We start from the raw sequence: 13,353 nt of genomic DNA on the forward strand, positions 1-13,353 counted from the left end.
CCAGCATACTGCCTCTGTCACAGGGGATCAGAGGGAGGTCGGTACACGACCTCCCTCCGGTCCCCTCTCCGCTGTCAGAATGCGGAACTGATGTATATTACATCACTTCCGCATTCTTGTGTCACTCTCCAGCTTCAGATGCTGGAGAGAAATTGATGAAGCAGATCTCAGCTTCTTCTGGGGGGTCCTAGGTGACATTAGGGATCGTTTGAGACCCCTGATGTTTCCATAAAGAGGACCTGTCACATATTTTGCTATCACATAAGGGGGTTTTCTTAGCCCCCTATGTGATAGCAATAAACGAAAACGACGATTTCGCCCCTTGCGCCGCACATGTTACATATAGTCGGGAACGTCGGAATGAGAGCAATAGTTCTAGGGCTATCAATAACTAATAACACTAAACTGATGAGCTGTAAAAGCTTTTAAATCGTCGCCTATGGTCAATTTTGGGTATGAAAGTTTTTTGCGATTTCACGGGTGCGCGCAATTTTAAAGCATGACATGTTTGTTGTCTATTTACCTGACATGACCCCATCTTTTATATTTTACCAAAAATATGGGTAATAATCATTGTTTCCTAATATAATGGAAAAAAACTTTTTTTCCCCAAAATTTTCAATAATATTTCCTTAATATAGTAAAAAATAAAAACCCCAGTTGTGATTAAATACCACCAAAAGAAAGCTCTATCTGTCCCCAAAAAATGGTGTAAAATTCATTTCAGTACAGAATAAACGCCAATCAAAGTACCGCAGCGCTGAATACAGAAAAATGGCCTGGCCAGGAAGGGGTCTAAACACCTGAAGTGGTTAAAGTAATTTTGTATCCAAAAATTCAGATTTTAGCATCTGTGTGCAACAATTACAATTGGCTCTGGTTCTAAGGTGGTTAAAAAGCCAGTATAAAGAAAAAGTAATGGTGAAATGGTCCGCATAACTGGCGATGTGGCAATGGTGTGTACCTGAAAGGTGTGCGTCTTTCTCATCTCAGAATGTTGGGAGATATATAGTGTTGGCAATAAAACAGCATATACTGATATCATCATGAAGTTTTACCCATACACAGGAAGTTTTCATATATATATATATATATACATGTATATATAGATATATATATACATATATATAGATATAGATATCTATATATAGATATATATATATAGATATATATATATCACACTGCATACACTAAGCTAGTAAAACTTAATTCAGCATTCCTCAAGATCTCAGTGCTTCGTCTAAACACCTAACCAACAGGTTATGGGCCCAGACACTAAACAGAACACTGCAAGTCAACAGGAACAGCATCCAAGCTACTGAAAGATGGCAAGCTGTTCAGATATGAAGTTTGCTATCACAAAGCTCAACAAAATCAACTACAAGCTATGGAAGTTCAAGCTTGAAATTCTGCTAAGCAAAGATGATTTGTGGCAAGTACTGAGTACAGACAGACCCAGCAATGGGCCAAGGGAGGAATGGAACAAGAACAGGCAAGCAAAAGCAATTAAAATTCTGCTAGTGGAAAATGACCAGCTCATCCACATAAGAAAAGAGAATACAGCTAAAGGTTTGTGGACTGCATTACAAAAACTGCATGAGTGTTCAAACCTAAACAATAAACTATATCTGCTTTGCAAGCTATATAAGATGAGGCTAGAAAAAGCCCAGGAAATGTGTGAACATGTGAATGCCATGCTGGAAATCATAGAACAGCTACATGCAATAGGAGGAGAAATTAAAGATAACCACGTGGTGGCATTACTGCTAAGAAGCCTTCCAGAGTCCGGCAGTGCTCTTATTAATGCTCTAGAAACTAGACCTCAACAGGAACTAACACTAGAATATGACCAAAGGAAAATAAATCAATGAATATGACAGAAGGCCTTAAGGTGCATAAGGCGCTGTAAAAAGACTGGTCACCTGAAAAAGGACTGTTCGATTTGGAAAGCCAAGCAGAGGAAGGCAGAGGCACCTACAAGAGAAAGAGCTAAGGCAGCTACAAAGGAAACTGCAGGCACATCATGGAGCGCTATCTTTTAAGTGACTCAGAACAGTATACCACGTGGATGGTGTATTGACTCAGATGCAACAAGTCACATGACTACCATAACAAAATTGGGAGGGTAATAGACACGGACATTATAACATTACAGGAGGACCTGGATAAAATAGGGGAGTGGGCAACAGTATGGCATATGAGGTTTAATGTCGATAAATGCAAAGTAATGCACTTTGGAGTTAAAAATAGGCAAATGTCTATACAATTATGGGTATGCCACTAGGAAAGTCAGAAATGGAGAAAGATTTGGGAGTCATTGTAGACCACAGATTGAATAATAGCTTGCAGTGCCAGGCTGCTGTAAACAAATCAAGTAGAGTAATGTCCTGTATTAAGAAGGGGATGTATTGCAAAGACAAGTCTATAATTTTGCCACTTTATAGATCACTGGTTCGGCCTCATCTGGAGTATGCAGTCCAGTTTTGGTCACCAGTCCACAGAAAGGATGTCCTTGAGCTGGAAAGAGTCCAGCAGGGGGCAACCAAACTCATTAAGGGGATGGAGGACCAGAGCTATGAGACAAGGCTACTAAATTTAAATATGTTCTCGTTGGAAGTAAGGAGATTAAGGGGGGACATGATTTTCATGTATAAAATGTTCAATGGTGATAGCAACATTAGCAACAAACTCTTTACGGGTAACCCCATAACAAAGACTAGAGGCCACCATCTAAAATTGGTGGAGAAAAAAGTTCAGCACAAGGGGCGCAGGGGGTTGCTCTTAGTTAGAGCGGTTAGGGTCTTTGCAATCGCTGCCACATGCAGTGATTTCAGCTAAGAATGTGGAATCATTCAAGAAGCTCTTGGACGATTGCCTTAGAGACCATAACATACAGGGGTACAGGTACTCCTAAGAACAAGATCACACATGGACTCATACACACGCACACACCAGCAGAACCATAAATGCATACACGCAATAGGTTGGACTTGATGGACTTGTGTCTTTATTCAACTTCAAATACTATGTAACTATGACTAGTGATAAGACATTTTCACAGAAATTGATTTTAGTGCAAAGGACAAAGTCTCCCTAGTAAACAGGAAAAGTATTGCTGCGGAAAGTAATGGTCATGGATTCTTGAACTACATCACACCGTCAGGGGACTAGCAGAGTATCCTCGTGATCAAATGTACTGTATGTCTCAGGCCTAGAAGGAAGCTTTCAATCAGTGAAAACCCTGGCAAATAACGGTCTCACAGTTCAATTCCGAGGTGATTAATGTACAATTTGAAACAATAAGCAAATCCTTGCAAAAGGAAAACTAGATGTACAGACTCATCACCTGTACAGACTCATCACTGCAGACGAACAAGTCAAGACAGCCACTCATAATCCACACAACAAATGTATCCATCTATGGCACAGACGACTAGGGCACCGAAACCCAGAAGCCATAAAAGACATTATAAAGAGAGGCTTATCAGAAAACATAATGGTACTGCCCTGCCCAATACTCATTGTGACGTACGCTCGGCCCGAACCCGCTGTACGTCAATCACATGTGACTATACACAATTCTGAACCGAGCGAGCCATCACAAGGATGTGGCAATACCACTCTCAGCCTCACCCTGCACAGAGATTTCTCAGCTTGTGGGACAACAATCTCTGCCAGCAGACTAAGAGCGATCATCACAAGGGTTAACTTAACTCTGCAGTTAACATTTTACACACCACGTTCACTGCTACCACGTGTTTTTAATGGAAAACAGACACCGTTCCCCGCAAGTGCTGTGCAATTCAAAACACTTTAACAAAGTCCATGATACCACTGTCCTCTCAGACAGGAATAGGACAGGTCTCACTATACAGTAGCGCTCTTCACAGAGACAAGGATACTTTAAGTTCTTATTTAGAGCATAGAGAGAAGCTTAATAAAGAGAGACTAACTTAATAACAACAGTAATATAAAAGGAAATAAAAAGAGAATACTTAAAGTAACACTAAAGGCCTATTTTTTTTCCCCTCACCCAACGTTAATTAAAGCACTTACCTTAAATTATGTCTTTTAATCCGATCATCTTCTTCTTTCCTGTAGTTTTCAGCCTTCTCTCCAGCGCTTCTGGTGAATCTCCGATCCAGCGCTGACTCCTCTGAGCTTGCTGGCACGTACTCTCCCACGGTGTCTGCATGCGGGTGCACGCGTCCATAGACGTACAAAACAATAGCCACCTTAGCTGCCTGTCAGCATCCTTTTGTCAACCCTCTAGGGCAGGGGTAGCCAAACTCCGGCCCTCCAGCTGTGATGAAACTACAAATCCCATGATGCATCCCTCTCCGGGAGTCATGTCAGTGGCTGTGAGAATCTTGCAATGCCTCATTGGAGGGCCAGAGTTTGGCTACACCTGCTCTAGGGGGTGTCACGGAGCCGGCCCCTAAGGCAGGGCTGAGGAGGGGGAGCAGGAGGGATGAGCCTATACGATGTCCCTATAATGACATTATAAATGAGCCTATACTGCTCCTCCCAAACGATTAAATTCATAACTAAAAGGATAATTGACTATTCATATCCAATACAGTCTGACAACCCCTGTGTTATGAAGTTAGCTTTAGATTGAAACCAAACTTGGCAGAGATATGAATGATGGGGGCCCAGGAGGGTAAATGTCACCTATCTGGCTGTTGCCCATCATAAACTACCTATTTTTGGTATGTGTGTTCTCGTCTTGACGAGACCCAGCTATTTGTGCCATTAATTTTACAATATCACTCTCCGATTCCAAGTTATGAAACTGAGTTGATATTGTAACTCAGTGTTATGACTTTAGGGTGAATGCTGGGTCACTTGGGTCATTAACTCTACCAGGCCCTGCTTGTGTTTATATGTCAACTGTTAATGGATGGGTGCTCTGCCATTCCGCTTGTTTGCCTTTCATTAGGACAACCGTAAAAAGGGTTAAGAGGGTGATATCGGAATATCACTGGTTAATTAAGACTAACAACTATAAATATCACAGGCCAGATTAGCAGGTCTTTGTTTTTTGGAATTTGAAGAGACCTGTCAACTGAACTAAATGAAAGGCTGCATTTGCTTTAAACTAGATATATTTATTATTAATAAACTCAGACCTCATTATTGTCATACTGATGACATGCAAATGCTGTATGGAAGCAAAGGCCACATGTACCTCAATTCCACAATCCACTCAAAGACCAACCACCCCATGTAGCTCATACACAGTGCTCATACACAATGATGTGTGCGGACCAATGAAAACTCCCACATAATGCGGGAGCAGATATCTACTGACTTTCATTGATGATTATTCCAGGTATACAACAATTTATCTGATGAAGCACAAGAATTAAACTTCAAGAGTGTGTAGCCATGTCCAGCAACAAATTCCAATGGAAACCAGGAATTGTAAGCAGAGACAACGGAGGAGAATACATCAGTAAGGAAGTGAAATCATATCTGATGAAACAGGGTATAGTATACCAGACCACCACACTGTACACGCCTGTACAAAATGATTTAGTAGAACAGAAACATCGCACTCTTATAGAAATGGCCAGATGCATGCTGTCAAACAACAAGTTACCTAAGAAGTACTGGGGAGAAGCAGTCATGGCTGCAACATACCTACCAAACAGACTACCACCAAAAGCTGTTGAAAGCATTTGAAATGTGGCAATGATTGAAGCCTAGCCTAGGGCACATTAAGAGGGTTTGGATGTAAAGCTTACGCATATATTCCTAACAAGGAGCGATCCCAGTTGGAGAACACAGCCATAGAAGGTATTCTGGTGGGCTACAGTGAACAAAGTAAGGGATACAGAATCCTCCACCCAAAGACTGACAAAGTGCCAATTGGCCGCAGTGTTTATTTCGATGAGAACCTGTCACCAGAAACAATGATCCTGGGAAGTTGTGAAGTTAATTTGCCCAGTGAACCAGCAAAGGAAGCTGAGTAAAGTGAAGCCGCACAGGAGTCAGAACAAGATGTTTAACTCACAAAGGATAAGTCAAGTTCCATGTTAAATTCTGCTGAACAACCTGAAATTAGAAAATCAAAACGGGCAACAAAGGGAATACCACCCCGCAAGTTGTCATACACTGCTAAGACGCATAGCATACTCGAACCATCATGGGAAGACATGGAAAAATTACCTCCTTAGCATTGCAGCCGTGGAGGGCATGCAAGTTAAACACCTAGACGTCAAAAACGCATTCCTATATGGAGACATTAAAGAAGATCTCTACATTGAGCAACCACCAGGGTTTGAGCAAGGACACAACTTAGTTTGTAAACTCTACAAAAGCATCTACAGACTCAAGCAATCTGCAAGAATGTGGAATAAGAATATGAATTAAATACTCATGAAAGAGGGATTCACAAGAAGCAAAGAAGATCCCTAACTTTATTCCAGGAATCAAGAAGACAAATGGATATACATCCTAATGTACGTTGATTACATTATAAACCTGTTTTGAACAAGAAGAGGACTATAGTCAAATATAGTTCACAAACTAAAACACAACTTGAAATTAAAGAGCTAGGAAACATTAGTCACTACCTGGGAATTCAAATAGAGAGAGGGAAGAAGGTGGAAGTTATCTTCTCAACCAAAGTCAGAAAATTGCAGAAATTTTTGAACAATTGCACATGCAAGATGCAAAGGAATTAAAAACACCTATGGAACCAGGCAACCAGAAGACCAATAAAGCAGAAAACTTGCTGGCCAACAATGACCGCAGAGCGAATGGAAAGCTACTATACATTGCCACTGTGACAAGACCAGACAAAGTGGCAGCAGTGGGCATACTCACTAGAAAAGTCGCAGCACCCTGTCAGTATGAATGGAATGCAGTAAAGAGGGTGATACAGTACGTAAAAGGAAAAATTTGGATGAAGCTACGACTGCCAGCAGCATCAATTCCAACACTAGTAGACATGTGCGATTCGTTTCGTTACGAATCGAAATTCGTACAAATTTTCCTGAAATTCGTAAATTCGGAAGCATCCGAAATCTGAATTGCATTTTCTGAATTATATCCGAAATACGAAATCTCGTTAACGAATTTCGGATCCGAAACTAATATTACCCCTGTAAATGAGGTTGAACAACATGACAAGATTTTTTTTTTAAATCCGAAATACGGATCCGCTGCTGCTGAGGATTGCATTACAATACACAGGCAGGAAATACGAAATTCCGTTGATGGCATTTCGTTCCGTTACGAACATTCGTTATATTGAAGTTAAAAAGCAAAGTACATTTATATTGGAGATGATGGTAGTTTTTTTTTATACGAAATTCAGATCCGGAATCCGTTAACGGAATTCGTATTTCGGATAAAAAAACAACTACCACCACATCGACTCCAATATTAACAAAGGTATTTTTTCTTTTTAACTTCATCATAACGAATGTTCGTAAAGTTACGAAAATGTGCCAAAACTAACGAAAATTCGTATTTCGTACGAATCCGAATTGAGTTTCGGATACGAATTACGAAATAACGGATATTCCGAAACGGAACGAAACACATTTTTTGACGGCGCACAAGTCTAAACACTAGTTAGAAATGCAGATGCTGAATGGGCCAGAGACTGCACAGACTGCAAATCCACAAGCGGTTACCTCTTCCAATACAGGGAAGGAACCATAAGTTGGTCTAGCCGAAAGCAAACAACTAATGTACTTTCCTCAACTGAAGCTGAATACATAGCAGCAGCACACGCTTGTCAAGAAGCAGTATGGATTTGCCAGCTTTTAACCTCCTTGGCGGTATTCCCGAGTGTGGCTCGGGGTTAATTTTCATTACCAAAAGCGGTAACCCCGGCATCCGTCTTCCGGGTTCTGTCCCTTGCGAGCGTATGCGTCGCAGAGGGGGCGGAACTGGTGGCAAATTTAAACGTAAAAAAAAAAAATAGAGACAAAAATGGGGGAACATTTTTTTAAAAAATCAGACCGCCAGGGAGGTTAATGGACATGGGCATAGACATGTCATACCCCATCCCGATCTTTCAAGATAACCAGGGATGTATAAAGCTGACACAATCAAAAAGGGTCAACCCTAGAACCAAGCACATCATTGTGAAGTATCATCTGCTTAGGGACACTCAAGAGCAAGCTATTACTAATATGCAATATTGCTCATCAGAAGAAATGACTGTGGATGCACTTATCAAGCCATTGCCAAAGGATCATCACAGTTTCCTTCGGGAGAAGCTAAATGTCATGTCTTATAGCAATGCATATGCTGTTGAGAAGGGGTGTTGGCAATCCAACAGCACATACTGATATGTTTGAGCTGTAGATGGCACTGTAGTGCAATGTTAGTTTTCTATATGCATGCTTATATATGATACACAGGGAGTTTTCCTATAAATATACAGTATATATGTTTCCGGCAAAATGCTGTTTTCCTATTGTTGGAACCGATAAAATTGACGTCTATGATACAGCTTTGATGCAAAGGTTCCTTGATATCTTGAATGGAATCATCATGTGGCTGTTTGATATGCAAATTAGGACCATCAAAGGGTTCTTGGGGCTGGACACTGATGAATGAAGTTCTGCCAGGACTATCATGTCCTGGGGCAAGCCCGACCCCCTGCTGGTATTTACTGCCCACACCTGTGTCAGCAAGGAAGCATATATGCTGGGATGGGGGCAGGGGCATATGATGGAACCTTCCTGTGTGATCATCTACACTAACCTAGCTCACCAGTAAGGCCAATGGTAACCTTGGTGACCTTTGGACAAGACAAGTCTTTCTGAACTCTACAATCAAGAATGTGATTCGCTGAGACCTGCTGGAGAGGCGTGTTCTGAGAACAGAGAAAAACCCATGGCATGTGTGACTGAGAGTGAGAGAATACCTATATACATACATGTAGTAAACTTCTTAGAATGGGAAACTTAATTCAGCATTCATTAGAAATATACAGGGGCAAAGGAAGGTTTGATAGAGTATAAACCGCATGGAATCTTGTGAAAGAGGGTCCCCTGTCTTTATATATTAGTAAAAGATACAGTTTTCCCCAAAAGGGGATCCCACCATTCCTTCAAAGTATGCCAAAATATTTATAAAAATATATTTATTGTAGAAATGCTAAAGTGTATAACAAACATATAAAAAAACATATATCAAAACATAAACAAACATATATATGGCTGCATTCAGTTAGTGGTTTTGAACAATGCTGTGCAAAACAATGTAGGGGCACGCCCTGGAGAAGCCTTGGTCTTCTTATATATAATGGTACTACCTGATATTAAAGAGATTTCCCTAGTGTTCAAAAAACTTATTTAACTTGGGAAATAGTGTCCATATTTATGGAAAACAGAGCTCTGTATTCGAAAAAATAAACATGCATGTGTATGGAAGAAAAAAGGAGGAAAAATGAACAGTCAGCATCAAGATATAACGAAAAAATGGATTCTAACTCACAGCGAGATATGTCCTCATTTATAGATCCAGCCTGAAGAAATAAAATTATGTTATCACTGCTGTAAATGAGTCGGCTTGAAGAAAAAAGGTGGTTCAGGAGATATAGCTTTAGCTCGGCTTTTTAAGCTGGTTGCTGTAGATCAATGCCTTCACTGAACTCCCATATTGATTCCGTGAAATGATTACTCCAGATCGTAAGACAACATGAAGCAAGAAAGGATCTTCTTTGCTGGATCAGTGTGGAGTGATTTGGTGTCCTTTTTCAAACAAGGATCCAAGGATCCAAGATAGTGTTCTTCTTTGCCGGATCAGTGTAGAGTGATTTGATGTCCTTTTTCAAACAAGGATCCAAGATAGTGTTAAAAAATTAAAATATCATGCAAAAGTTAATTTATTTCACTAATGCAACTTAAAAGGTGAAACTAATATATGAGACAGACTCATGACATGCAAAGCAAGATAGTTCAAGCCGTGATTTGTCATAATTGTGATGAATATGGCTTACAGCTCATGAAAACCCAGATCCACAATCTCAGAAAATTTTTGGCAGTGTGGGCAGGTGCCAAGTCCTGCTGGAAAATGAAGTCAGCATCCCCATAGAGCTCGTCTGCGGAAGAAAGCATGAAGTGCTCCAAAATCTCCTGGTAGACGGCTAAGTTGCATTAGTAAAATAAATTAACTTTTGCACAATATTCTAATTTTTCGAGTTTCACCTGTATATTAGATACAAACCTTTCCTGAAACCACAAAATGTTTTTCTCCATTTTCGATCAACAGACTCTGAGTATGTTCTTGTTGATACAATGTAAACATTGTATCAACAAGAACATACTCAAGAACATGTAAACATTGTATCAACAAGAACATACTCAGAGTCTGTTCATCGAAAATAGAGAAAGAACCTACTACAGCCATCATTGAAGCTTTCGCTATATCTGACGATAACACTATCTTGGATCCTTGGATCCTTGTTTGAAAAAGGACACCAAATCACTCCACACTGATCCAGCAAAGAAGATCCTTTCTTGCTTCATGTTGTCTTACGATCTGGAGTAATCATTTCACGGAATCAATATGGGAGTTCAGTGAAGGCATTGATCTACAGCAACCAGCTTAAAAAGCCGAGCTAAAGCTATATCTCCTGAACCACCTTTTTTCTTCAAGCCGACTTATTTACAGCAGTGATAACATTATTTTATTTCTTCAAGCTGGATCCAAAAATGAGGACATATCTCACTGTGAGTAAGAATCAATTTTTTCATTATATCTTGATGCTGACTGTTCATTTTTCCTCCTTCTTTTTTCTTCCATACACATGCATGTTTATTTTTTCGAATACAGAGCTCTGTTTTCCATAAATATGGACACTATTTCCCAAGTTAAATAAGTTTTTTGAACACTAGGGAAATCTCTTTAATATCAGGTAGTACCACTATATATATAAAGAGGACCAAGGCTTCTCCAGGGCGTGCCCCTACATTGTTTTGCACAGCATTGTTCAAAACCACTAACTGAATGCGGCCATATATATGTTTGTTTATGTTTTGATATATGTTTTTTGATATGTTTGTTATACACTTTAGCATTTCTACAATAAATATATTTTTATAAATATTTGGCATACTTTGAAGGAATGGTGGGATCCCCTTTTGGGGAAAACTGTATCTTTTACTTAATTCAGCATTCCTGTTGTCAGAATCTTCTTTGTCAAACCCTGCAATGTGTGTTAAAGGAGAACTATGAGGTGAGTGCTTTTCACTCACCTCATAAATCCAATCCTATGAAGAGATTATACTTTGTTGGAGTCTAAATGATCCATAGAAATTAATAGAGATTGTGGCTGTGTGGGTAGGCCCAACAATGAAGAACCTTACTGGATGCTGTGCAGCACTGAGGAGGCAACACCTATACTCACCTGTACCAAGGTCAGGTAAAGGGGGGTTTAGGACTGAGAGAGAAAGCAGGGGGCTCACGAGAAAGAATGTATCTGCTCTAAGGTCCAGATACTCTTTAAAACACAAATGTGTGACTCTGGAAACCTTGAAACTGTAGCTCCCCAAATACGGTTTAGCTTTCCTGAATAACAAATGACATGCAGGTGTATGGTGATTGCAGTATTTTTTGTGGTGGCTGGAAAGATGGCAGGGCTCACAGGCACAGTTTCTTTACAGGACTGAAGGGGCAAGGGAGTGCTTGATTTCCTGATTCAGTGGCTTTGATACAGTAAAGGTGCATTTAAAATAAAAATGTGATTTATGTTTTTTATTTTGTTCTACAGCACTGTGGTTCAAATGTGACTTTTGCATTCATTATTATAGAAATATATGTGTCTAGGGGCTGGTGGGCAAGGTGTCAGATATGCTTTTTATTTTACAAATAAGCAATGTAACTGAGACGTTTTAAAGATGTCCTGTAGTTGAACACGGCTATTAATAGCTCCAACACTGCTTTGTAATTTATGTTATATTTTTGTTTAGGCAATCTGGACTAGTTCAAAGCTACTGAAACAGGACTAGCTACCTCTAGTTTATTTCACTGTATGCCAAAAAGGTAAAAATGTAATTTATGCTAATTGTGTCTTTTAGGAATACACCGATACCATTTTTTCGATATCGAGTACAGGTACCGATATTTATCTTTCGGTACTCGTTGATACCGGGTACTGATTCTGGTACTTCCCTAGCATTGAGCTGGCTTCCCGGGCAATCAGGAAGCCGGACAGAGTGTCATTACCCACAGTCCGGTTTCTTGATTGCCCGGGAAGCCGGCTTCAGGCCATTCAGCATGGAGCCGGCTTTCCAGCCAACCAAGAAGTCGGGTGGCATTCACCCACGCCCGGCTTCCTGATTGGCTGCGAAGCCCGGTCTATGTTCCCCTTTGTGGCACTGCCGGTCAGAGCAAATCTCCTTCTGACCGGAAGTTCCGGTATTGGGGGTAAGTATCGGATCATTTGGTCAAGCACGAGTACTCGCCCAAATACTCGTTATCCGTACCAATACCGATATTAGGTATCGGTGCATCCCTAGTGTCTTTGTTGCATCAAGCAAACACCACTACTACCACACACACACACTTTTTGAAACTGTTTCTGTTTATAGTTTTCTACTTCTTATGTTAGTATTGTCTTTTTCATCCTAGAAACCGTATTTCTACTTGTGAGAAGCCTGATGATGTAATGGATTTTACAAACTACTGGGATGATTCTCTCTTCCGACCAATGTTCCGTCGAGAAGCAGAGTTAACATACTATGATGCAGATCTTGCTCCCTGGCCTGGTCAAGATGACCAATTGGCCTTTGTTGACTTTCCCAGGTCAGCTGAAGAGGTGGAAGCAAAAACTGAACAGCTCAATGTGGGCATAAATGATCATTTAGAGGAAGAAAATCTACAGCTTGATGACAATGACGATAAACCAGATGACCCAAGTCCTGTTGATTTCCAAGAACTTAAACGTCTTGCTAGTGAAATGGGTCAATATTTTGGTGCAAGTTTTTATTAGAGTAACATTTATTATTTAAATTTACAGCTATGATATTTATTTGGTTGCATTTTAATAATTGTTTTGAGCTGATGTGTAAGGGATATGTTTGCAATAATGTCTTCTACCTCTGGTAGCTTAGCCTACATTGTGTTTTTTTATTTTTTTTACTTCCAGCATTAGCTAAATGATGAAAGGATTAATATCTTCCAACCTTCTAAAGCATAAAACGGAGACACATGTAAATCCCACCACGCAAGCTAAACATGTCTCTCTACTAACTATGGTGTTACATTCCAAATTCAGGCTAATTTTGAAATGTCCCACAGCAGTTAAAAAAATGGTTCAGGCTGATATAATCACTTCTTCTCCTACACTGTACCATGCAGTAATCTATTTTTTGGTACTAG

At 40.1% G+C, this 13,353-nt stretch overlaps 1 protein-coding gene across 1 annotated transcript in view; it reads left to right on the forward strand.

The window, feature by feature from the left end:
- Positions 1–13,010, forward strand: part of LOC108803102 — a 32,229-nt gene extending 19,219 nt beyond the window's left edge. Inside the window, exon 4 of the mRNA XM_018574945.1 lies at positions 12,604–13,010. Coding sequence (XP_018430447.1) covers positions 12,604–12,964 — 361 coding nt within the window. The 3' untranslated portion in view covers positions 12,965–13,010. The remainder of the gene's footprint in view (positions 1–12,603) is intronic.
- The last annotated feature ends 343 nt before the right edge of the window (positions 13,011–13,353 follow it).

The sequence above is a fragment of the Nanorana parkeri genome, unplaced genomic scaffold (genome assembly GCF_000935625.1).
Source record: "Nanorana parkeri isolate BGI_ZX_2015 unplaced genomic scaffold, ASM93562v1 scaffold3394, whole genome shotgun sequence".
Taxonomy (NCBI): Eukaryota; Metazoa; Chordata; class Amphibia; order Anura; family Dicroglossidae; genus Nanorana; species Nanorana parkeri.